The sequence below is a fragment of the Coffea arabica genome, chromosome 5e (genome assembly GCF_036785885.1).
Source record: "Coffea arabica cultivar ET-39 chromosome 5e, Coffea Arabica ET-39 HiFi, whole genome shotgun sequence".
NCBI lineage: Eukaryota > Viridiplantae > Streptophyta > Magnoliopsida > Gentianales > Rubiaceae > Coffea > Coffea arabica.
This window is the reverse complement of record NC_092318.1, coordinates 48,327,475-48,354,551: the sequence shown is the minus strand read 5'-3', so window position 1 is coordinate 48,354,551 and position 27,077 is coordinate 48,327,475. Positions and strand designations below refer to the sequence as shown.

The 27,077-nt window shown below is 35.0% G+C and overlaps 3 protein-coding genes across 3 annotated transcripts; 1 reads left to right on the top strand and 2 right to left on the bottom strand.

Annotated features, from left to right (window-relative positions):
* Positions 1-4,071: 4,071 nt before the first annotated feature.
* LOC113743550 (transcription factor TCP3-like) lies at positions 4,072-6,534 on the bottom strand. Its single transcript, XM_027271604.2, has 3 exons — positions 6,378-6,534; positions 4,520-6,038; positions 4,072-4,403 (listed from the first exon to the last, which is right to left on the bottom strand). Exon 2 carries the CDS (start codon positions 5,587-5,589, stop codon positions 4,552-4,554), a length of 1,038 nt encoding a protein of 345 aa, XP_027127405.2. The 5' UTR covers positions 5,590-6,038; positions 6,378-6,534; the 3' UTR covers positions 4,072-4,403; positions 4,520-4,551.
* An 11,856-nt stretch (positions 6,535-18,390) lies between these two features.
* Positions 18,391-19,533, top strand: LOC113743211 (E3 ubiquitin-protein ligase ATL41-like). Its single transcript, XM_027271166.2, has one exon. The coding sequence runs from the start codon at positions 18,582-18,584 to the stop codon at positions 19,353-19,355; it is 774 nt and encodes a 257-aa protein (XP_027126967.1). The 5' UTR covers positions 18,391-18,581; the 3' UTR covers positions 19,356-19,533.
* Positions 19,534-22,681: 3,148 nt separating this feature from the next.
* Positions 22,682-24,721, bottom strand: LOC113743789 (PLASMODESMATA CALLOSE-BINDING PROTEIN 5). Its single transcript, XM_027271888.2, has 3 exons — positions 24,079-24,721; positions 23,938-23,965; positions 22,682-23,209 (listed from the first exon to the last, which is right to left on the bottom strand). The coding sequence occupies exons 1-3, from the start codon at positions 24,425-24,427 to the stop codon at positions 23,053-23,055; spliced, it is 534 nt and encodes a 177-aa protein (XP_027127689.1). The 5' UTR covers positions 24,428-24,721; the 3' UTR covers positions 22,682-23,052.
* Between the last annotated feature and the right edge of the window lie 2,356 nt (positions 24,722-27,077).

Sequence of the window (27,077 nt, the reverse complement as noted above, 5' to 3'; positions counted from 1 at the left end):
AACAATGTTATTAAACAACAAATACTCGCTGATTTTGATGAAATTGAAGAAAACAAGCAGTAGTTGACAAAACAAATTCCACCAAATGGTCCAGATGATGTACTAAATTTTCAAACAATAGCAGAAGATGAAGAACGGCCTCAACATATTAGAAAAAAACCTGCATGGATGATTGATTATGAGGTAATTGGAATTGATCAATCTGAGAACTCACTTACATATTTTGCTTTATTTTTCGATTGTGATTCTACAGTTTTTGAAGAGGCTATCAAAGATTCAAAGATTTAAAGTGGCAGAAAGTTATGGATGAAGAAATTACAGCTATTGAACGAAATAACACATGGGAGTTAATCAATCTTCCAGAAGGACAAAAATCTATAGGTGTCAAGTCGGTGTAAAATACGAAATTAAAGGAGAATGTAGAAGTTGACAAGTACAAGGCACGTTTGGTCTCTAAAGGCTATAAGCAAGAGTTTGAGGTGGATTATGGAGAAATTTTTGCTCCATTCGCAAGGCATGACACGATCAGGATAGTGATTGCATTGGCAATACAAAATTTATGGCTTATCTTCCAGTTGAATGTGAAATCAGCATTTTTATATGATGATCTACAGAAACAGGTATTTATTGATCAATCTTTTGGTTATGTGAAAGTTGGAAGTGAATATAAGGTGTACAAACTCAAGAAAGTATTATACGAGTTAAAACAAACCTCACATGTTTGGTAAAGTCATATAGATGTTTATTTTTCTAAGGAAATATTTAAAAAATGTCCATATGAATATACATTTTTTTATAAAAATTGGAGATGGAGGTAAATTGCTCATTATTTGCTTATATGTTGGTGATTTTATTTTTACTAAAAATGATAATGCCATGTTTGAGAAATTCAAGAAATCTATTATGACTGAATTTGATATGTCTGATATTGAAAAGATGCATTATTTTTTGGGCATTAAAGTGGTGCAATCTATTGCCAAAATTTTTGTCTCTTAAAGAAAATATGTGCAAGAAATTATGAACAGGTTTCAAATGAAAAATTGTAATTCTATTAGTACGTCAGTTGAAATGGGTTTAAAACTCATCAAAAAATTTGAAGGAAAGAGAGTTGATAGTATCATTTACAATCAAATTATGGGAAGTTTGATGTATTTAACGGCAACTAGGCTTGATATTATGCATATTATAAGTCTTATTAGTAGATACATGAAAAGTCCAAAAGAGACACATCTTTTAGCTGTCAAGAGAATTTTTTGATACTTGCAGGGAACCATTGAATAAGGGTTGTTCTACAAGAATGGTGAAAAATCATATCTGTTTGGTTTTACTGACAGTAACTAGACAGGTGATTCTGATGATAAAAAAGTACATCTGGCTATGTATTCATAATGGATTTAGCAGTTATTTCATGGTATTCAAAGAAACAACCAATTGTTACTTTATCAACAACTGAAACAGAGTACGTAGCTATAACAACTTGTACCTGTCAAGCAATTTTGTTAAAAAATATTCTTGAAGAGTTGCATTTTCGGCAAGAATCAGCTACTACAATTTATTGTAGCAATAGTTCTGCTATCAAACTCTCTAAAAATCCAGTTCTACATGAAAAAATCAAACACATAGACGTGAAGTTTCATTTTCTAAGGAAGTTCACAAGGGATGAAATAATTGATTTTCTTTATTACAAAAATGAAGATCAAATTGCTGACATAATGACCAAGCCATTGAAGTTATCCACGTTTCAGAAATTAAAGAAACTGCTTGGAGTTTGTGCAATTGATAAGTCCTATTAAACTGAATATTTGAAAAACTTTCAGTTTAAGGGAGAGATTGTTAAAAATTATTTATTGTTGTTAGTTAATCATATTTGTTTATTTTGTTCTACCTAATTAGTGGAGTTAGTGAAATTAATGAAATAACTAGTGGAGTTAGTGGAGTTATTGGGATAGTTAGTGGGATAGTTAGTGGAGTTGTTTTAAACTCTATCAATAGAACAATTTCATATTATGAGTTAAATAAGTTTTACAAAGAAATAAACTTTTGTCATTTACTTCTCTTATTATTTTTCTCAATAATTGTAACAACAAGTGAAAATACAGTGGGACAGAAGTAGAGAGGAAGGTGAGTGCATGCGTGAGTGTGAGGAGACGAGAAGGAGGACCGGGAGGAGGTCGGAGGTGGGGGAAAAAAGGTAAAAACAAAAGTGGAAAGAGGGATATAAGGAAATTATGTTGAACAAAAGAAGGGAAATGAGTATATTGGTATAGGAGTAGACCAGTAATAATGTATCTTCTCTCATTCCTCACATGTCTCTCAACACCCTTATCTTCTTCTCTCGTCACTCCTTTTTTTTTTTTTTTGCTTTCTTACCATTTCAAAGCTGCTGCTACTACTACTACTGATGAGGAAAATTCCACTCAAAAAAAGGTTGATGGGCTAACTTGAAGTTAAAAAAAAAAAAAAAATTGCCGCAAACCAAACTTTTTGGAAATTTATCATGGCTACTGGGCTTACTAAACTCGTCAGCCTTGAAGTTTTTTTGAAAAAAAAAGAAAAAAAAAAAGCTGCAGGCTGTCGGGTTGACAGCCCGACACTTTTTTGCAGATTTCCCAGAAACATTTACAAAAAAGAAAAAAAATTCTCTCTTACCAGAACTCTGTCAGAGTGTTATTGTATTTTTTTTTCAAACAATAATCAAAGGAATTAGCCCCTAACCATGGATTCTACCTTAACTTGGTTAGAATATCAGCACACGAATTACCTTCCCTCCTGGTCAACAGCGAGACAGGTGGTGTGAAAAGAATTGCATTTTGTAAGTGTGTAGTGGGTTGGACATGCATGAATTGGTCTTCATATGTTGGGCCAAAGTTCATCCAAACCAAATGGTTAATTCCTCTGTGCAAGAAGTGGATTTGGTCTTGTTGCCAATTTACTCGATTATGTAGAGTTGATGTTTTTCAAGTGGCAGGATTTTAGGGGTGGGGTGGATGGTAAAGCCCAATCTAATCTTGGACTCCTCATTTTCTGGGGAACCCTGTAGCCCAAGCTGCCATAAGTCATTTAACCAGCCTATCTTAATTGTTGGTTCAAGCAAAAATGTTAAAACCTCGGCAAATTTTATTTTTTTTGGGCACCAAAAGGAAAGAAAAAGGATCACAAGTTCTCTTTAATTTTCTTTAAATCACTCTAAGAATTTGTATAAAATGTAGGACATTATATTCTATTTAGTCACATGTATAATATGTGTAAATTTTTGAATCAGATGATGCTACGTTAAAATTCAATAGTATTTTTGTTTTTCAATCAGAACTTTTCCGAAGGGAGAAACGAGAAGATGCACGTAAATGTGAATATCTATTGTATCTTAATGTATTATTCTTAATTTTGCAGTACTCTTGACAAATTCCATGCATGGCGTGCAATACTCCAAAATAAATGTATCACAGTATATGTTGATTCTAAAAATTGTCCAAGGCAAAACCTATGCACTTACTTTCTCACCCGTAGAAACCACAGTTCTTGATTGTAAAACTGTCCGAGGCAAAACTTAGGCACTTAACTCTTTCCCCCAGAAGTCACAGAGCTTAGTAACCACTATCCAAATAATAGAGTGAAATTAGTCACAAAATACTAGTTATAGACGTACTCCTAACTCCTAAGTATCATGTAAAAGTTCGTATTGCATTCTTTAGTTTCTGTAGTCACATGCAATTCTTAATACTATCAAAGGGTTAGTTCCCCTACCACTCAACTTGTACTATCTGCAAATGTACATAAATGTCTCTCCCTATATCATGTCGCCTTATATTAAAAGCGTCGGGGCAAAAAAAAAAAAAAGATGCATTAAGGTACTTAGGATGAATCAATTTAATTAAGCACATATATTGCACTTGAGAGATTAACAAAGACTTTATGTTTGAAATGCATTATTAATTTCTAGTCGTACGGATTTAGTTCCACCAAATCTTAACAGTTTGTGCATCTAATACTCCTTCAAATCCAATATGCCAAGAAAATAGCTAGAGAGACAAAATGCCCTCGAACGAGAATTGAAAAGCTAACCACCAAATCGATCATAAACTCAATCAGAATCATGTTTAATTAATAGAGAAAGAGAACGAGGTCAACAAGGATCTTATGTCTGACCATCATCAGTTTGAAGACAAAATGACTACACTTAAGAATATAACCGACGAGGACCACAAGAACTTTAACAATAGTACGTAAGCGGAGATAAATTATGAACCAGACAAGAATGCTTCAACAAAATTTAGAAGACAAGCAAAATTAATCTAAAGAAAAGTACTGAACTCAATCTTCTCAGTTGTCTTCAATGAAAATCAATTGATTGAGCTGACCAAAAAAGCTCCAGTGCTTGAGTAGAATCACGTTCATTATTTGTCCTAAAATGATCATAATGTAGCAGTATGAGTAAACCAATGTTAGAAAGGGAAAAATCATGGGAAAAAATAAAGCTGACTTTAGCTAAGAGATCGAGGGTTTTGGGTTGAATATATACCTGATGGATATGAAAGCTATGGCTCCTTGACATTAATGTTGTGAGCTTGGAGAGACTGAGGATGGCTGGAGGGATACCACCCCAGGCTCCTCATCCCCGCGAATTCGAGCTGGAACCTGAAAATCTGAGCCGAAATGGATGTTATACATTGAAGATTGACTGATTGCCTGAGCATTGTGATGATCCACAGAGGGCATCTGTCGTTCATTCCAGGCATGAAAGAGGTGTGAATAATTGGACTGAAGGGGTTCCCTCTGAGAAAATGCTGAGTTTTGGCTGAAGATTAGCTGTTGTGGCACTGGCATTGAATGTGGGTTGAATATAAATCCAATGTTCCTATTCTCTCCTTCTCCAGCTCCACTCCAAGACTCGGTCTTTTGTTGATAATTTGTCCCAGGAAACATGGTTGAATTTGACCCTGAAAAAAGCATTTGCTCGGTGTAAGACCTGTGGTTCAAATTCTGATCTTGCAAAGAATGGAGGGAAAGGCCAAGATCTTCTGTCTGGATTGAGGGCTGTCTCGACATTCTATCATGCTGATAGCTTTGCATATTCATCAAAGAATTCCCCGGACTCACTGGAAAGAATGTTTTCATGGTATCTGCAATCGATTGTGTATCAACTTCTGGTGGAATAACTCCTGAATTCCCATTTGGATTATCATGCAGCTGATGCCTTTGAATTGCATAAAGAGAAGATGATTCCGATCGGTGTTCAAATCCCTGGCAGCCGCTTGATGAACCAGGGTTGGAATCAGTACTTGGAGCAGCCATTAAGCTAATTTCATTTGGATGATTATGGGGTAGCTCAGCCAGCTTGTCGATAGCATTTTTCGCCTTCTTAATGAGCCAATCTACAGCTTTGCTAGGCCTGTCATAGCCTAATCGGTCCTGCACATCATAGAACTGGATAGCAGTGTGGGCAGACAGCCTAACCCTCCTATCTCTTGGACCTTTTGAAGTATAGACCTTGCTGTGCCGGTCTTTCCGGCCAGTAGCTCGGAGAATGTGGCCTCCTTGGACTTGTATTATCTCCCCTTGCCCATCTCCTCCTCCCCCAGCTCGCTTCATCCCAGTTCGTGGTCCAGCCTTTGCATGTTCAGGCGCTGTCTTCGTCTGGTCGGCTAACTTTAAGGCTTGTTCATGCTGTTGCTGAAGAAGTTGCAGATGCTGGTATTGATGATTAAATATGCTCCTTTGAATTTCCTCTTCTTGTGATGAAAATTTTGTACTATTTTCCACTTCTTGCTGATAATTCCACTGGATATCCAGATCCAAATGTTCTTTTTCCTCGAACCCTTTTATTGTTTATCACCTCTAATCTAACCCTTTCTCCTTTCAGCACAAAGACTTCTTATAAACTTATATTTTGCTCCTTCCTTTCTTACTTTATCAAGAAATTACTAGAGGGCTTATCAGAAGAGACTGCCACAGCTGATGATGATGATCCCAAAAACTCCTTCTGATGTAATCTGTAGATCCCACAAAACCAACCGACACTTCTCTATCCAAAATCAGAGCTGAACATAAAGACAAACAAGATTGCAGTTTTCCAAGAATAGATGCATATAGTAGATATAAAACCCAGGTTAAGGACTTCTTTTTTTTTTTTTTTAGCAAAACATAAGATGTTGAACTAAAAATTTGCTCCAAATCACAAAAGCTAGGCTTCCAACTTTGGCTTCAGAATTAAGATTTGTCCCAAAATGTTCACTACAAAAACATTTACTAAGCCGCAAAATCTTGTTGTAGATGCAACCTAAGCTCTGTACTTGATGAGAATGGTAGAAAAAATGGTGGGGAAGGAGGGAAGTGGAGAGCAAAGATGAATGTAACAGTAGATTTATGAGAGATAGTACCTTGGCTTGGCCTTGCCTGTCAGAAGCCTTTCATCAGTTTCATGCTTTAGAGATAGCTTTTGCCCACAAAGAAAACCAAGGATAGTTTCGTAACATGGGCCCATAAGAAGACTAAATTATGTCAGTACAACCAAATTATTCTAGTACATTTTTGGTGTAAGTAATCCCTACCACTTAAGTCCCTCACAGGACTCCAAAAGTTATCGGCTTTTGGAGTTACTGTGGGGAGTTAGGTTTATTTTGCCAAAAATTCTTACTTTCGTAAGAAAATGTCAGAAAGAAAAAAAAATCCCTACCACTTAAAATTTCCTTTTTCCTTGTTGATGGTTGGGTTGATTTTCTTATACACTTTCTGTCCCAAATTGTTTAATTCTAATTTTTTAAAAATAGTGGTTTGACGATGATGTTAATAGATTTGTTTCCAAAGTTACCCCCAAAAATTCAAATTTTAAATTTAAATTTAATATGAAATATAGATAAAGGTTGGATAACATTAAAAAAAAGAGCAAAAGTAATTTTGATTTTGGTAAGATAATAAACTTTTGAAATATTCCAAAATAAAAAGTATTATACTTTCAATTAAACGAAAGGAATAGTTATTTAGAAGTTTCTCTTTTTTTTTTCAATAATTAGAAGGTGTATGGTTATGTGAAAACCGGAAGCTATACAAGCCGGTATTGATTCAATACATGATTGAAGTGTCCCAAGTTCACACCCTCTCATTGAAGCTTTGAAAGTGATCTTTAACAGCTTTCCTAGCTCGTTTATTTGCTATCTCTCCTGCGGTAGTTTTGCTATAAAGTAACAAACTTTCAATAATAACAAGACCAACATCACTTTCTTTGTTCGTTCGTTCTTGTTTTTCCCCCTAACACAAACTCAACGAAACAGTGGCTATTCCCTCGTCAAGTTTACAAAAAGATTATGAACCAGAAGAAAACAGCCCTAGCCTGCTTCCTTTTGAAACAAATTCCAGGGATAATAGGCAATACAGTAACTAAGGTTCTAGGATAAGGAAAATGAAAAGAAAAAAGAAATGTAAAGAAGATAGAAAGGAAAAGAAAGGAGAGAAAGATCTCCATTTAGCAGATTTTCCTTTGTATGGGTCGTGTAATGCACATAGTTGAATAATTGATTAATTACTTCAAATGCAAAAAAAAAAAAAAGGAATATGTATGATGTGAAATAAAAATGGAATTAATGGTTTTCTCTTTAATTGTATTTTCTAAGTCATGTGTATTTTGCATCGTTGATATTCCATAAATCAACTATAAATCTAATGGAAATCAATTCAAAAAATAGATATGCATATTGGTGCCATTTGCCCTTTATAACTTTCAGCAAAAACTAGCTAGCTAGCTAGCTACAAGATGTGAAAGATCCAATTAATGGTTGTCTTTTTTATTGTACTATGTACTGGACACAACTAAAAAGAAATATCCCCAAATAAAGTTAGCTAACATGGATATATTTAATTTTGAGGACCCAATTTGCAATAACAATGGATGTATATGTCAATATTATGTTGCACAAGCTGGCAATTCAATGTGTAGCAACTGCATTAATGAGCAGTAGGGTGAGATCCTGATATACTTTCGAGTTTTGGTAGCTAGATGGTGTTGAAAAGATGAAACAGAATAATGCAAAAGCATTTTTTCTGTATTAGATGTCAATTAGCTAGTAGAGGTGAAAGTTCTGGCAACATTAAATCTACTCTAATGCTAGTAGCTGCTATTTTCAAGAATCCTGCGGCAACGAATTAGGTTGGTGCCATGAATGAATTATCAACTGATTAAACTAGCCGATCTATAGTCATTAATCTAATGAATGAGGAGATAGTCACTTGCATATACATTTCATGTGTAGTGATTAAGAATCGATCATGTACTCAACATGTGAATATTAACTGCTATAAAGTTATCAAACTTGAAGATCTTTCAGCTGCAAAAGGATAATGCGCAAGTAATTGATTTTATAATGAGGATTATACATGATTTGGTGGGCAGATTAGGTAGCATATGTAACCATGGGCTCCCCTTCAAGAGGCAGAAAAGTTTGGCACTAAGGAAGATATATGGTATGGAAAGATGATTGGTTAGCTTTGCCCATAAGGCCAAAGAAGAAGAAGAGTGCACTAAAAGTTATGGGGCGTGAACCATAAAATATGATTGCCACTATTTTCCGATAAGGACATTCTGCATTATGTTAGAATTGGTCTTGACCACTCAACCCTTGTTTTTTTGACAATGTAATAACACCGTCCTTGACTTCTGAGGCAAACACGTGGAAATGTATCATGGAAAATGTTGGTCTTGTACGAGCTCGAAGGAAAAAGGAAGAGGAATATTTTGGGAGAAAATTGTTGCAAGGGTCCATGATAGTATGGTACTAGAAGATGGAGACCTTACTGGTTAGGGTTTCAACCATGCTGATGAAACTGTGAAAATGTTTGATGCTTGTATCTTTTGAGCCATGAACTAGGATTCCGCTCCAAGGATCATGCTGAAAAAACCAGGATCATGTTATAGTTTGTGAATTGCTACATTTGCAAATGGCATTCTATTGTACAAAGGTTGTATGTGGTTTCTTGAAAAAATTGAAATTTACTTGGAATTATAAGCGTGACATGAAGAAATTTTACTTACTACAGATTGTAATTTGAAGTCCAACCCAAACCCAATTCACTCAAGAAACCAATCAAATTTCTCCAATTCATGGAGATGATTGGAAAATCATAAACTAGTGTATATTTTGGCGTGTAAACGAATCTAATCAAATCAAACACCTCAGTGTAAAAATTTGTTTGATTATTTTAACGAGTTTAAAATTTCATTCAAGTTTGACTTATTTATTTGTCAAACTGAGTTTGAACGAGTTTTTTTTAATCGAATTTGTGAGTTATCGAACATAAAATACTGTTTAAATTTGGTTTGACCAGTTGATGAACCAAATTCGAATGAACTCTTATCAGTCCAACATCAGTTCGAAAATTAAGCAAGTAATTTGGTTCATGTTTTGGTGCTTTGTGTATTTAGGCTATGAACATGTGAAATTGGGATCCCTGTACTGTCTGGCTTCCAACCTAGTCTATTTTGCTAGAGACCAATACCTAAGCTACAAAAGTGGCCTAAAAAGAAAAGGGCACATGAAAGAAGAATAGACTTCAACTTCTCGTTCAAGTCCCCACATTACTTGTTCTGGCTAAGTCGCAATACTGCCAGGTGCTCAATCTAAACAAATACAAAGGGAAGATTTCGAGGCAAAAATACATTGATGATTATGAACGCTTCTTTCATAAAAATGCTATTATTGATTCTAGATGGAAGACAAATTTGTGAGTTCCTAACCATCCAAGAATTGAAAGAGGGCTTGTTAAAAGTTAATTGGCCAAATTGAAGTAAAGAAACTTTTTTTTATCTCACTGCGATAAGCAACCTCAAGTCAAGTTGCTTCAATAAAGGTGGCAAATGAGTGGTATTTTGCTTCAAAGCTCCAAAGGACAAGGAGTGCGTTAGGAAAAGTTATTCCCACCATTACTTTCTTGACATTAGACAATGACTGCTTTCTTTTTCAACTTTAATTTTATTTTTCTTTGGGGAAATGTCTTTTTCGTTATTATTTGAGTAAACCATAAATGACCCATTTCTCGTGCTTTCCTTCCTCCCTTCTTCTTTGCATGATGACCACAACGCCCATGTCTTTGTTGCAAGGCACGCAGGGTAGCAGAAAATGATGCTCAAATATACAAAAGCTAAACACGATTCTTTTGATTTTTCAAAGGTAAAAAAAAAAAAAAAAAAGTGTTTCTCGATCCTTCATTATTCGATGCCTAAATATTCAAAGGTGTCTTAAAGAATGACTAATTTACTTGCCCTCAAGGAAAATGAAAAGATAAACAAAGTTATTATACTAGCTAGACAAAAAGGACAGCGATGGCAACCAGCCTTAATTACTGTATTAAGCTCGACCTAGAAAACCCTTGTATATACACGCCCCCTTCCACGAAGGCAAAATAATTATCTCACATTTCATTTTAAAAACTTTTAAATAGGGCCATCGAACTATTTTTCAAATTGAAAAATTGTCTGCCATCAAACTATTTTCCTAATTGAAATTGTCTAAGATTCGAGAAAAACGTGTGAACTATTTATAAACACCTTTTTTTCACCTACAATCTGAAACACGAACACAATACAACGACACACACACAATTTCAAGAAGTTTTAACATTATTCTTTCTAGGTTACATGTGGGATTAAGCTGGCTTTAAGCCAAACTCTTTGAAGCAATAATTTTATCTCCGTACTAAGAAAGGCCTTTGTAAAGGGACCACATTAAGGGTGAAAAGATTAATAACTAAGTGACAACTTAACATTTATTGTAAGCATAATTGATACTCTGAGATTAAGCCACAATCATTAATTAAAGAAATCCCTCAAAGTCCAAACACTTGGCAGGGCCATGCAAAACGGCGCTGCCAAAGCGAATTTATTTATGAGTCGTGTAAGAGAAGATATACAGTGGGGAAGCAGACCTTTGTATATGCAGAGATTGCAAAGCAAGCATCAGCAGTATTCAGTAATAACCACATTTATGAAAAACGTGAGACTGAAGAAGATAAGCGCGTGATCCAAGAAGATGATCCATGTCCTACTGACGACTTTTGAAATTCTGATTAAAAGCGGAATTGTTTGAATGCAATTTATGAGTCCGAGACTGCCATAGAGAAATGCCAAGAAGTCGCTGTCCTTCTTACAACTTGCACACAGTCACGCACCAGCTTAGGGCAACACGAGGCAGTAGTATATTTTTTTGCTGTGCTGTGCAGAGAATGAAAGGAACATCACTTGCATATATAATTGCCAAACTAATCAATCTATCTAATTATTACTAGTATCATAATTGTCACTCATCAATTAAGTAGTCTATTCAATTCGAGATCTCAGTCTATATATCCAAGCCAAAGATCTAGGACCTCTAGACTCTACACTCGAAGGATTTTCATATAGTACAAAAGAGGACGGTTTTAAGCCTCACGTTTGTATGAATGTTAGTCCATTGACGTGTTAATAGTTCATGGTCTGCAGATTCTTTTATTCTTTTATTGTTGAATTTTTCATCTTGGTAATTATGAAACTCTTCCTCATTGTAACCAATATTTTTAAACCCGAACCGAAGAGTGAACCGAAAAACCTTCCGATTCACGGTTCGATCGGTTCAGTTTGTTCGACCTCAATTCAAAGGTTTAATAATTTTTTATTCATTTTAGTATTAAGAATTTTGAATAAAAAATATTTATTTTAGAAAATAAATACTTCAATAAAAATCGGTTGAACCTCTCGATTTTTATCGGTTCAACCGGTTCTTGACTGATTTAATTAATTTTTTGAGTTTTTAATTGAACCAAATCGAAAGCATGATCAGTTCGCGGTTCAATCGATCGAACCGGCCAGTCCAGTCCGGTTTTCAAAACATTATTGAGTGTAGAGTCTAGAGAATACTTGTGCAGGCACAGGATATAGAGTCATTTGTATACCATTTAATTTAGAGTCACCTAAAGTTTTTTGTATCGTGCTATATCACTTGCTATTATTTTCTTTACATTATCATAAATCACCATGCCTATATATCTCTTGAATACACCATATGATCTATATCACTGGCTATCATTTTCTTTACATTGTTATAAATCATCACAATTATATATCTCTTGAATATATCACATGATCTATAAGTAGATCTGCAGCCCAATCTTAGGAATTTACCCATTTTATTATTCTCAGTTGAACTATCATGTAAGAACACCATAGCTTGGTTTGTCATGAATCTAGAACAGAATTTTTGCTTGTTAATGGTTAGTAAAAATATGAATGGATTATTGGAGGAGGCAACCATCAGTCCGCAAGATGTTCAAAAATTTTTTTTTTTTTTTGAAAAGTGACATAAAATTGAAAAAAAAAGAAGAGAATTTCAGGTCTCATCTTTTGAGAACTAGATTTTTCACTCTGTGTAGGAATAACAAAAGATTACAAAAATACAAAAAAAAAAAAAAATTTTTTGAGTCAAATGACAGAAAACTTTAATTCACAAGCCTTCTTGCATTCTTCTATCCTTTATTCAAGAAACAAAAACTAACTTATCGTATTATCTTCATTTACTCAAAAAAAAAAGGAAGGAAAGAAAGAAAGATACCACCGGCTAGCTAATTAGTTTTATTCAATAAGATGATGGTTTCTCGTCGGTCGGTTTACATACAAGCCGAGAACGCTCCATGATCAAATTGGTTAAAAGCAGTGACGGAGCAAGGATTTTTTTTTTTGGGGGGCCAAAATTGAAATTCCATTCAAAGATGACTAATTCATATATATATATATATATATATATATATATATATATATATATATATATATATATATATATCAACTCTCATAATATAAACTAAAATTGAAAAAATTTAGGGGGGGCCAATTTTATTTTACACACATATTTACATATTATGAATTAAAATTCTCAAAACTTAGGGGGGGCCATGGCCCCCCTCTGCCCCCCTTGGCTCCGTCATTGGTTAAAAGTGCATTAGCACAAAAAAGGCTGAAAATCTTTTTTAAGTGTTTCTCCAACAAACAATGACATGCACGAGGGTCTCAGATGTGAAGTATGAACAGTAATTTTTTTTTTTTTTTTGGGGGGTATGTAGGATGTGAACAGCTTTATGAAGCTTCTTGTGGGCCGCTCGTACAATTGTTTACCAGTGATTATGACAGCACAAGTGGAGGAAGAGCGGCATCGAAAGCAAAATTTTCTCTACCATCATTTTCAGCAAGGGAAGGATTTTGTGCCAAGATAACTATGCCATCTCATCTGGTCCTGTCTATATATATGCAGTTTTTCTTTTCTCTTTCTGTAATTCCTCTTTTCTTTATATTCAAATTCATTTTATCAAATAGAAAGGAAACAAACCCCGGACAATAATCTAAACAATAAATTTCTTTTAGAATTCATCCACAAAAAACGATTTTAAAAACAGACGCAAATACGATAACTCCTAAAAATCAAGAGGTGGTCTATCTTCTAATTTATATCTACTGTAGAAGTTGTATGTTAATTAGAGTAAGATTTTCTCTTATTTTGCACCCTCACAAAATTATGCAATCTTGTCGAGGACTAACTTTTTTTTTTTTCAAAGATAGACAGATAATTAGATTAGAAACGCTCAGAGAGTTAACGGAAAGACTGACTTAAGCAATTTAAGGGGACCCACCAAACTTCCACGTCCAGCCAATTGGTAACTGGTCCATCCAATTGTCGAGGACTAACAACTGTTGCATTTATATGCCTTCAACGTAACTTTACTGTACTCTGTAGATGGGCCAGAGAAACTGACGAAGCTAATAAGAACAAAAGCTAAATATGCAAATGAAAAACATTGGATTGGAACTAAAGTATACGGTAGATAATGCCCAAGAAACCGCACAAGTACACATGTCTTTACCGTAGAGCATTTACCAACATGATACTCACACATTTCTCAACCTCCACAAGAATTGAATAGAAAGCAACATGTATACTCAATTCCACAAGTTTCAACAAATTTGTAGCAAATAGCAAGTGCTTGTCCAGCCATCTTAATTGAGTTTGTAAAGACGTTTGATCAAGACACTGGAGGTGTTCGTTCCAAAATTCACATTGCTAGTCATACTCGTATCAAAAAGTATGAAAAATGTGTACAAGTACTCTACATCTAGGTCAAAAAGGGCAAGGAAAAAAAAAAGATTCATATTTTCATCTAGGTTTCGTTAAGATTAGGGTTGCAAACAAATCGAACAACTTACAAGTATTTCGGTCAAAAGATCGACTTGACTCGGCATTGACAGAGTTCGAGTCGATCTCGAACTGCTTGATTAGTTAAATGAGTCAAGTAGCGAATGTTGGTATCTTACACTCGAGAGTTTGACAAGCCTTATCGTGCAATACGTATTGTGTATATGTGTGTGTGTACATATTAGTGTATAGTGTAAATTACATATAATTACATTCACTCGAATTTGTTCAAATGAGTCGATCTCGAGCACCTCATAAAAATTAGCGTATCAAACTCAGTCATAGAGATTCATGGTCAATCAAGTCAAACTTCATCTCAAACATTGCTATATCAAGTCGAGTTCGAATTCGAGTTCGAGTACAAGTACGATGTAGATTTGAATCGATGCACCCCTGATTAATATTGCGGCTGAGTTGTTGACCGCAAAAACATGAAAACATAAGAAAGAGAAAATGGGCTTTTATTTGATCTAGTTCATGTTGCAAGCTTAATGGGCCTTTCCTAAATTTGCAGTCTGGAAGATGAAAGTTTGAGTAACTTGATTGCATGGGCTTTGTTTGAAATTCCTATTGAAAGAAGGAACTCGTCAACCCCGGGTAATTTACATTTCTAGTAATTGGGCGTTAGTGTTAATCTGCTCGATCCTGCTGAAAGTGAACTGGGCTGGACCAAAATAATAGTCTTCATGAATTTGAATTTCACCAGTTATCTAAGCCAAAATAATCAAGATCTGCGTAACATCCTGTTCCCGCAGTTTCCAGTGTTCACTTTGAATTCGACTCAAGCACTTGATTGCAGTTTGAAATCATGCCTAAAACACTCGCGTGTTTGACCGAATTCGAACTAGAATTCAAGCTACTTGATTAGCATGGCGAGTTAAGTTCGAGCACTAAATATATTTTTCGAGTGTTCGATGAGTCTAATCAAGTAGCATGCATATATAAAAAATTATATTTTATCAATTATGAAATTACTAATTTGGGTTTATGTTTTAGCAAATTTACGTGAAACTTAGTTTACTTAAGAAATTTGTGATGGCAAAAGGGTAAACTCCTAAATTTAAGATCTTTAAAACAATGAAATTTTAAAATAAGAAAACTTGAAAATTCAAGAATTTTGAATTCGAGCTTCTGAGCTCGAGCTTGACATCGAGTATTTGAACACATTTAGGTTTGGATGAAACTTCGAGTCGAATTCAAGTTGAGCCACCTTTTTGTCGAGTCAAGCTCGAACTTCGCCTCGAATGCTTGCCCGAGCTCGAGGTCAAGTGTCTCACGAAAACATCAAGTTCGAGATCGAGTATAGCGATACTCGATCTCGATTCGACTTGAATATATCCCTAAGCAATACTATTTTAGAGACAAGCTTTAAAGTTCTTTTCTTTTTCTTTCATTTTTATTCTTTCCATTTCTCTCTTCTTTGAATTTCACATCCAAGCCTTTTCCTTTTGGTCCCATTTATCACTACATCTTCTCTATTTCCTTGCATGCGAACTATGAAGTAAGAATCCCAAGTTATCTTGCCTCGTACACAGTTCTCCCATTTTCCCATAACAATTATTTAGCCAAATATTATTTTTTTTTGTGTTACAAACACAATTTTCAACACACATTTTTATCTCATATACATCACATCAAAAAAAATGCTTCAACAATTATTATAAATAATATTTCAAATAATCTTCTATCCAAAACATTCTTGACAACAAGACGTAGACTTCAAGTATCTAGAACAACATTTATTGCTAGTTCGATTCTGCCTAGTCTTAGTCCGTCCACGTTTCTTTACTTTTATCAATGGTTTTTCTGGCAAATACCCATATTCAATTAAAATGAAATCTAGAAACTGATGGAACTCTATTCAAGAGTCAAGACCAAAATTTTAGGGACTAACACCTTAATATCTTTACCCCCTAAATAGTGTGTCAGCATGGCTAGGATTTGGTACCTTTTTCTAGTGGATATTATATTGGATTGTATTTTTGGAAGCAATTTAAGAACAAAAACAGGACCATAATACATTTTGGGATGTGATGCACAGAAGATAAAAAAAATTGTTGAAAAAAGGGTTAAAGTGCATATTGCCAAAAAAAATCCAAAAATGTTAACTAAAACCAGTAAAACAAACTTACAAGATGGCCTATAGGCCACAGGTATATATATGTGTGATTTGAGTTGTAAGAAGATGTGAACGAATGGTTAAAAAGTCTCTTGGTGGCAGAAAGTCTGCTGCTTGAACTTGTAGCCATCATTTGTCAATCCAGGTGTCTTTGGGTCAAAATGAAATTAGAACGTTTTCTACGGGAAAGACGGGTCGAAATGGTTTCCCAATTTCCACGCCATAAGTTGGTTATGTGATGTCGGTCCAATGTGTAGAAAACTCGTCTGAACAAAAGCTTATTGAAGGTTTTTTCAAATGTCTCATTCTCAATATTACTATTAAATATAAGTTCAAATCTTGTAGGTCATCCCAGAATTTTCCTGGAAGCACCTCTGCCAATGGGGCTGGAATTATTGGGCTTGCTTGGATATCAAGAATTTCACAAAAAAAAAAAAGAATTTCAGATTTTATTTTGCTTACATCATACACGATTACTTCACAAAAGTGATACAATAATTATTTTAAATAACCTCCTATCAAATTATGTTTGCGCAGTCACTTGTGATATTGGGATCTTAATAGGGACAAAAATTACATAGTTCAGAAATGAATCTAATTTCTAAGAAGGGTTTATTCCACTTTACACACTTAGAGGTTTTTTCATGTTGATTTTACATTTGGAAGTTGGAACTATTATTTTGGATGCTTTGAACTCCTAAGTTTCATCCTCCTTTTTTTTTATTTGGCTCAATAACTGCATATGACGATCTTGCCTCTGAAACTTGAATGGAATTTTTTCTCTTTTGTTGATTTTAGTAGTTGGTGATCATGATTCTACGCAAAATAATAAACATGCATAAATTAAATTAGATTTCGTTTACATTAATAAAGGATGGTCTCAATTAGAAAGGATGAGAAATTGTAATAAAAACAAAGATACCAAATTTATTAGTCCAAAAGAAAATGGTTAAACAAAAAATGACAAATATAGCTTTGCTTGGATTGCTATTTTCCGTAGAAAAATTTCGTCATTTTCCGTGAACACATTTCCCCATTACCTTTTTTCCTCACATACATCAAATCGCTACAGTAATTTTTCCATGAAAAATGACGGAAAATGCAATCCAAACGGGAAAGTTGCAGAGTGGAAATAAGTTTCTTTTTTGTTTTCTAATTAACTAGATAAATAAAAATTATCCATCACAAGAACAAAGAGTTTGATTTATTTATTTGAAAATTTGAATGCTATTTCGTAACACTTTCTCAATAACATTCGCAATCTTTTTTTTAACAAATGTTGTAGCATAATTCAATACATGTAGTATCATATTGTATTTAGTAATTTATAAACAGACATATTGCCAAGAATTACTCTTTTTTTTTTTTTTTTTTTCTAGTTGAACAAATCAAACACGCTTAGCACTATAGTGGATGCGGCAGGCAAATAATACCCGTTATTGTCTTCCCTGATTTCCATCATTGACTTCTTTACTTTCGTTCTTTATTATCTGATAATTACCATTATGTCTTAGAACAGTACAATTATTAGCCCGATCCATGTGTTAGGATTTCAAATCCCCTGTTATGTGTTATAATCCCCCGCCCAAAAAATACGAATAATTTAGAGGGGAAAAAATTCATGGGTAGAAAATTCAGTTACAATTTTTAAAAAAAATTCATGGTTTATTTCGAAACAAAAGAAATACGTAGAAATAAGTTTTCTTTTTGGTAAGTATACGTAGAAATAAGTTTTCATTCACTATGCCATTTTCCTTCATTTACAAATTACCGGTGTTATAATACAACCTAAGCTGCTTTTGGAAAGTGGAAACAACAATATAAAAGGAAGACTTCGTTATATATGGAAAAGTAGTCGAAAGTGAACCTTAGGTGGAAACCAGAAAATGAACTCGATATGCAGAAATAAAAATTCTCCTGTTTTTCGAGTATTTTTTTAAAAAACTAATTTTTCAAATACAAAAATTTTCCCGAAAGTCATGAGTCAATATTCAACCGTCAACCCTTTTAAAACCACAGAGTTTCCTAACAAATTTCTCTTTGATCTTTCTCCATTTTCTTTGCCATGGAATCCCAACAGCCCACGCTTTTCATAACAGATGCATACATACGAAAATCTAGACAAAAGTAAACTTACCCTTAAACCGCTCTGCAATCTTCTCAAATTCATATATATGTCAAGATTCAAGACTCAAGAAAGCTACTAATATTCCCTTTATCAATCCAACAGTCACAAGAACTTTTTTGGCATCCAAAGTTCAGCCATGAGTTCACATGATCCCGGAAATTTTTTTCCCAACAATGATCCCACAATCTTCCCTCGCAAGAACAAGTATGATCTCAACAGCAAGATCATGCTCGCGGCCATAATTTCGCTATCACTGGTTGTCTTCCTGGTGGCAATACTTCACATTTATGCTAGGATCATGCTTCGTCGCCAAGCACGCAGGCGAGCCGCCTTTCGCCAGCTAGGGATCATTGCAAGTGCTCAAACTCACTCCGTCGTGCAACCTAAACGAGGGCTCGATCCATCTGTGATTGCTAAACTGCCAGTTTTCGTCTTCAAGAATACCGCTAGTAATGAGGACATGGCGGAGGGGTCATCCCTCGAATGTTCAGTTTGTCTAAGCAGCTTAGAAGAGGGTGAAATGGCTAGGACATTGCCGAATTGCAAGCATGTTTTTCATGCCGAGTGCATTGATAAGTGGTTTAGTTCACATTCCAATTGCCCGATTTGTCGCACCGAGGCTGAGCCAAGGGTGCAAGTTCTTGTACCAGAGCCTGAGCCCAGAGAAGGTATGATCATTGGTGCTTCTGTTGCAATTCCACCCACACCTCCAGTTTCAGATTGTGCAAATTTCACAAGTATGGAAGGGACATCATCTGGTGGGCAATCATCAGGTAAACTTGTGAAAGAATCGTCTCCAAGTTCAAGGTTCAGTTCTTTAAGGAGGATTCTTAGTATGGATAGATCGCCGCGGCGAATTCAACCTTCTACACAAGAAACAGACTATTCTGAAGATCTTGAAAGACAGTGAATAACAATGTAGGTATATAATCAAGTTTTGCTATACACAAAACTCCCCTTATTTGCCTCATTTTCTTCATTCTTGCACGTCTATCTGCAGAAGTTTTCGTTTATATCTTGTAATTACAAACCTACACACGTTTACAGATGAGAAAATAGGTGAATACTATTGAAAGGCTTCCTCGATCTATTGGTTGTGTTCTCCATAGAGAAGTCACATGACATGACCAGTAGGATATCATGATTCTGTTTTGCGGAATGATTTTTTTTTTTTAGGGGTACAAAGCTGATTGGAGTAATGAGCAATTACAAGTGGGATTTGGTAGTTAACTAATTTAATTTAAAACAGATTTTGTATTTGGTAAGCAGAATTGAGTTTAATCAATTGCTTGGATCATGGAAATGATTCTGGTATTTGGTCACCTAAGATGAATATTTTGACAGCTGCGAGCAAACTAAGGGGAATCCTATAATTGGGCAAGTTAGACGCATGTGAACTAGAATTAGCTATAGCATATTTTATTTTTCGGCTTCAATAGTCGCAAGAATTGACCTGCCTCACAACTTGTTCTTTTGGTCGGATAGATTAACTTAATTTTTTTTAAAAAATAATCTTTCACCATGTCCAGATTCCAATATTGTTTAGCATTTTGGTCGCAGAAACTATTGTTGTTTGCCCCCGGCTTTATGTCATTTAGCTCATGTTGTTAGAATGGGGTAGGGATTCGTACTATTTGTTGGTTGAGAGAAAGTCTTAAACCACCGCCCAGAAGATTATATGAATTTTACTAAGAAACTTCCTTGTCTTTTCCATCTTGTCAAAAGTCAACAAAGAAAGCTGATAGTAGCTAAATAAACGAAGTCATACGTAACTTAACTGAAGAAAATTCGAAAAGTATAGTAGGGTACTTGTTTGATTTAAAATTTATCCTTCAGTCCCGTATAAGTTTAGATAGGTTCCCTTCCCCTAATAGTATAGGAGTGATATAAATTGTTTGTGTTAGAGAAAGAAAAAGGCATAAAATAAGGATCTTTCTAGCATCGAAGGGCCATGCAATTAGAGACTTCCAAAATCAAAAGGTCTCATAGTCTGGCGTAATCACATTCCTGGCGCTGCAAGTAAATAGCTATTAGCCTATTACTGTAGAAAGAAGTTTGTCAAACAGCTAATACACTAACTAATAAGATATAGAGTTAATCAGAGCTGGCTTTGAAATGCCATGTCTTGGACTTTCATCCGTTTGGGCACAAGAGGTGGACCTTATTGGTCTGGACTTTCTAGTGAAATACTAGTAAGCTAGTAATGGCGTTTAATTAGGATTAGGGTTGTAAACGAATAGAGTCGATTGCGAACGATGCGAATTCGAGCTCGACTCGAGTTCGGTTAAAATCGAGTTTACGATCTCTTAGTCGAGATCAAGCCAACTAAGTCGAACTGCAGGTCGAACTCGAGTTTAAAAATACTAAACTCGTTAGCTAGCCGATTCGAGTTCGATTATATATATAGACATAGATTTTTTTTTTATTTTTAAATATTTTTTTATTTGTTAATAAAAATTATTATTTTATAAAAATAAAATAATTATTTTTTATTTTTTTAAGCTTGAATTTGAGTTGAGCTCGTGCTCGAACTTGACATTTTGAACTCGTTGAGCTCGAGTTCAAGTTCGAGTTTCGTAAAATTATATTGAGATTCGACTCGATTAGGTCGAAACCCAATTCGATTCGACTTGTTTGCACTCCTAATTAGAATAGTATTGCATATTATATTAAGAGCTTTTGCTCTTTTTTTTTTTGGGGGAGGGTTTTGGTGAGGGAAGGTAGAAAAGCTCTACTTTGGCATGCTTGATCTACCATACAAGTTTCGTTAAGGATACTTCAGCAGATGAACCAATCTAGGCAGACTAGACCTTTTTTTCTTTTTTTTTTGGTCAAGGGGAGATTAAAGGAGGACCTCACGACTACGAGTATGTGGTTAGTATCCTTACCAACTAAAGCTGTGAAGAGCTTTTTATGGACTTTGTACTAATATTTCATCTATCATACTAGTTTCGTTAAGGCTACTTCAGCACATGAACCATATTAGGTAGGAGAGACTTTTTTTTTGGGGTGGTCAATGTGAGATTAGAAAGAGAACTTCACGATCACGATTATGCAGTTAGTGTCCTTACCAACTAAATTGACATTTAAAAACGATCAAACTCTTATGACTAGGATTGTAAACGAATCAAACAGCTTAAAAGCATTTGTGAGTTGGATCAGTCAAAACCTGATTCGATCTAGGTCAATATCGAATTCGAGCTTGATAGAAAAACTCAACTAGTTATATATAATAAAATTACATGTATATCCTTAATTGTTTATTATTTGATAAGAAAAAATTACTATTTTATTCATTTTTTTAAAAAATAAAATAATTATCTTTTATTTTTTTAAACCTCGAACAGGCTCGAACTCAAACTCAATTCAACTCAAATTTGAAGTCCAACTCGAGTTCGAGTTCAAACTTTACATTAAAAGCTCATGGAATTCAAGTTCAAGTTCAAGTTCAATAAAATTGAGTCGAGTTTCAGTTCGATAAAATCAAAACTCGACCCGACTCGCTTGTAGTGCTACCCATGACTCATATCTAACGTTTAGCATTATGGGCCGAGAAGAATCTGATATTGGGTATTCAGGTTTAAAAGTATGGGCCGGGAATAATCTGACCCATTACTATCCTCGGTAACCCAGCTTGGTGAGCGTCTAAACGTGCACTTTGTTGAATCGTATGTACAGTGGTCCAAAACCTTTATTTGTTGCAGCCCATCTTTATTCGTTTATGAGAGATGGGCCATATCTGTATACCTATTCCCTCATCAAAGTAAACATTTCAGTATAACTGACTACAAATCAAATCAAAATCTCCCACCATATATATCAGCTATCACTGAAGCTACAGTGCAAGAAGAAAAATGTTAATATGCACTACAAAGTTGATCCTCCAATTAATATCTTTAATTTATCTCTGCCCACAATTCTCAAATTCTTGCATTTTGAAACTGATACGACAAAAGGAGGACAGAAACGAACATCAATTATAAACAGGCATGTGGAAAGAGAAGAGCACCAACTGCATAACAATCAACTTATAGATCAGGCTATTCTCCCATGGGATCACCATATTTATGTTGACATCAAATAGTACATGAAGCTTTTCACATTATCTTTTGCTGATCAGCTTTTCTAATTTTGTTAACCTGTGCATATATTGCTATAAGAGGAACACAGGAGTTTATGCAGCACCACAGATAAAACTTAAAAAGGTTCTGTGATGTGTAATGAGCAGTGAATTCAGATCCACGGCAATGACAAACTCGGGCATTGCACTTGAAAGTTCAGTTCAGATAAACATTTAGTCCAGCAAAATGAATGAAAATGATTGAACCAAGAGGAACATGGAAAGATTTTACACTTGTGATTGCAGTGATTCCATCATATTTAACATAATGGAAGCACTCTTGATCAGAGATCAAGATCATAACGCCATTCTAAACAAAAACTAGCTTTCTTGTTGCACTTCTAGACTGCATGTTTAAATAACAGAATAAACATTACACCCTCTCAAAAACTAGTGTAGTTGCAAGGACTGATTTAACAATTTCCATCTCTCTGCAAGAAACTTGCCACTACTCATATCTGCAGCAGTGCAGAATCAGCATTTACCCTCATAGAGACCGCATGATTGCGTATACCAAATGAATGATGACCAAACTCCAAATCCATCTTCTCTCTAGAAAAGAGTTGCTGCTACTGATATCTGCAGCAGAGGGTCCTAGTCCTCCAGTAACTGATCCTATAAAGTTTCCACTTCCAGCAGTTTTGCTGTTTCAACAGCACATACAAGCCTTTTAACTTTGCAATATCAATAACCACATTACAAACAAGAATTTTGATCAAACTACTTGTATACCCACCAATTTGGAGGAAAAGTATACAAAGAAAAGGACTCCAGGAGTAGTTTATAGTGCAATTATGTGATCAAATATGAAACAAATGATTTGCCTAAAGGTAGTGTGATTCATCCATCTTGTAGCTATGGTTACAAGTCATGATAACTCCCTTTTCAGGAAAGATACACAAATGTGTTTTTGCAGTGAACACAGAGCTTAACTTCATTGCACTTTTTTTCCACCATAAACACATATAATCTAGTACCAAAAAATTAAGTACTCATCATTTAGTATTGTAACTTTGGAAGTGAAAATTAGGCCGACAAAGCTTACACTTGATCATTACATATCTCATAGAGTTTCAGGTACTTTCAGGGCATAATTTCTCACCAGGAGCACAAATCATCAATTTAAAGACTAAAAAAATCATTACTTAATGTCGCAACTTTTGAAGGGGAAAAATAGGCCAACAAACTTTCCAATATCTACTTTATCATTAATCACTCAATCTTACCGTACCTCTGCATTCTAATCATACAACTGAATCAAATCTTAATGCTAAATGATAGTACAGTACCACATGTTTAAACAATATCAAACAAGACGATTAAAAAACAACTAGTAATAAGTTTATGTCGCATCATTTAGATCACTAATTACCTGGATGGAAATTTGCAACTACCATGACCTGAAAAAAAAAGCAAAAACAAATTAGTAAAATCAATACAATACACTTAAAATCCATTAAGAATCCAACATCATAAAAAAGAGAAGAAGAAAAAAGTAAGGAAGAAATCTTACTGGGGTTGAGAGAAGTTAGAGCAGCAGTATTATCAAAATTACAGCTATCTTGAGTTAAGCCATGCTTGAGAAAATAATCATTGAAGGCAAAAGAGGCTGTTTTCTGAATATCTGAGGAATCATAGCAGGGCCCTCCTTGCTGGATCGCGGAACAGTCTGCCCCACCTTGCCCACACGCCCAATCTAGCGCGTTCTGAAGGGCGGCATCCTCCGCGTTATTCTTGGCAACACACCACAGTTCCACAGCTGCCCCACTGGACGAATCGCCACCATTCTGGGCGGCACAAATGGTGGCGGAGGTGATAAAACTGAGAGCAGCAAAGTAGAGCAATTCAAGAGCAAGAGCCATAGTCTTTTGTTATTTGGTACTACAGAAAAGGTGAAGAAAATCAGTTGTAGATTTAATGGAAGAAGTGGAAGAGAAAACTCAGGAGCCGTTATAAGGAAACGGTTTTCTGTAAATGACTTAGCAGTACTAACAGATTTTGGGAAGTTTAAAGTTTGGTTTGGTGGGAGTTATGTAGGTTTGATGGCAGCTTGATGGCTCAGTGTCGGGACTGAGGAGTGAGGACCGGAAATGTGACCGTTAGATTTGGTTTGTAGTGTTGGAGGTGAGACGACTGGGGAGAGGAAGAGCAGAACTGCTGCTGGTGTAGTATCTAGCAGAAGTTTTGTTGTACAGAAAATGGGAAAAGGACAAAAAATTTTAAAAAAAAACATTTAGCAAAGATCTAGGAAATGAAAGTGATAGAAATTTATGTATGGCTGTACAGTTGATTCACTAGAAAGCAGTAAAAACGAGTAAAAGTGGGGTAGTGCAGTCCAATGTGGAATTTTCTAATTCTGTTTTTGTGTGTTATGGTACTAAGTGATATTGTATACGTTATGGTTCTTCATTTCAATTGGAAATGGTGTATATTCCTTTTCATTTTTTTTATTTTCTCCTTTTTCTTTTCGTCTTTCTTCAATCAAAAGAATCAAGATTCTTCTTCTTCTTCTTCCTTTTATTTTCTTTGCTTTCTAGGTAGTAAATATTTGCACTAGGAAAGGGAAAAAGAAAAGGGTTTTTTCTTTTTTAGGATTCTTTTTTTTTTTTTTTGTCATCATCGCTTTATTTGTATCTTACTTTATCCTAATCTATTTAGGGATAGGTCCAACTGAACCTACGAGAGATTGGTGGGGACTGAACCACCGAACTCAGATGCACTATGCACTGTATGAATTTTTTAGAATAGCCACTTATTGTGGCAATCGGTGAGAAGCAAGGTTTGAAACCTTGAACTCCCATACGGTCACAAGCCCATAGGCCGGTGATTTTTCTTTTTCCGGATTCATTTGCTTAAAAATTGATGATTCATTACTTAGGTGGAGAAGTGAGCAGGATTGGATTTTATATCTTGTTTCTCATCTTTTGTGTTTTCACGAAAATGGAACCCCAGATTTTGCCATTTTGGCTCTCAGATCTCATCAGTGTACAAATCGTTGATTCGTTTCTAGTTTCACTTGTGCCCTTAAAATGTAGACTAATCCTACTTGTCATCCAGGATTATAATGACAGCTTAGGCATGTAAACAAAAATTTCTTGTTTCATACCAATATATAATTTCTTTTTCATGTCAGAATTCAATATAGCTTCTTGCCATTTCCTCCATTTTCTTCCTCTTTCTTTCTGTCGACGAACCAACAAGACTTTAACTCGGTCTTAACAATTTAATAGTACTAGACCAAACAGATTTCAATTCTTCCAAGGCAAATAGGAGGGCATGGCCAATAGGTTAGCAAGCAGTATTGCTACTTTGATAGTAGTAGTAGTCTAGTAGAGCACTACAAGAATGGCAGATCTTTACACTTTATTCCATTTGCTCTTTTCTACATGAAGACATGGGCTGCATACTCGGAATTCAATTGCATCTCTCACTGAAATGTCTTCTAGCACCAATTATTGGTCAAAATGCGTAAACTTGTGCAACCCTTTTTTGCTTACCTTTTTCTTTCCCCCACCCCTCTTTTTTGCCTGTTTGGCGTCAAAGAAGCCCCATTACATTAGATCATCCACCAACCTTAGATCAATCAATGTGAATCAAATCTTGAAATCTCTGAATTGAGCCCCATTCTTGGAGCTTTTCCAACTGAAGCATCCCAATCAAAACTCTTCAGAATTAAGCTTCATATGTTCAGCATCGATGCAGGAGCCAGAGAAAACATTTTGTTTATCTTGGAAATTATATGAATTCTACAATATTTGGAAAGAATTAAGGAAAGAACAAGAGAAAATCTTCTCGTCTGAGAAAGAAAATGGATCATTCTGAACATGTACTCGACATGGACACACATCGTGCTGGAGAAGATATCCATTGAACTTTTGGAGCAAATTTTCATCCATGATTGTGGTTACATGTAATCTTATTTTAAAAATAAAAAAATAAAAGAACAAAACACTACAAAACACCCTTCTGGTTGTAATATTGGAAATCAGAATTATTTGAGGAACCAGGTGAAATTTTCTTTAACAGTACTAAAGGTGGCGGTTTCATCATGAGTAATATATGCATATATGAGTAATCAATTCAATATCTTTTTTCAGAATATAAGCAGATAACCATGCACTTTCCTGCAAATACCAAACTCGAAATCGATTGAGCGCAATATAATTTTCCAACGATGGGATTGGAACATCATAGTGATTTGGTATAAAGAAATTCAATTGAAGACATAAAAGGATTAACATCAACAATGAAATTCTTGATTTGGAGGTCATAAAATACTTCAGTAACAAAAGGAAAAAAAAAAAACATAATGACACAGAAAGCTTCTCATTAGCCACTTCAAGTACAAGCACTTATTTTGTTACACTGGTTAAGGTTCAAGACCTCTAACGTAATATCAAGGATATGCTTAACATTCTGGTTAAATACATCTATTGGAGATGGAGTGGGGAGATCAATGAATTCATCTTCGCAATTATTCACTCCCAATTCAGTTAATGATAGAGCCGTATT

Excerpts from the sequence above, each read along its gene's own strand:
- LOC113743789 (XM_027271888.2), bottom strand. The coding sequence starts at position 24,427 with ATGGCTCTTGCTCTTGAATTGCTCTACTTTGCTGCTCTCAGTTTTATC. Across the intron at positions 23,966-24,078 it reads TCTAACTTCTCTCAACCCCA|GTCATGGTAGTTGCAAATTT; the intron begins GTAAGATTTCTT and ends TTTTTTTTTCAG. Across the intron at positions 23,210-23,937 it reads AGTTGCAAATTTCCATCCAG|CAAAACTGCTGGAAGTGGAA; the intron begins GTAATTAGTGAT and ends CTGTTGAAACAG.
- LOC113743211 (XM_027271166.2), top strand. The coding sequence starts at position 18,582 with ATGAGTTCACATGATCCCGGAAATTTTTTTCCCAACAATGATCCCACA.
- LOC113743550 (XM_027271604.2), bottom strand. The coding sequence starts at position 5,589 with ATGAAGCGAGCTGGGGGAGGAGGAGATGGGCAAGGGGAGATAATACAA.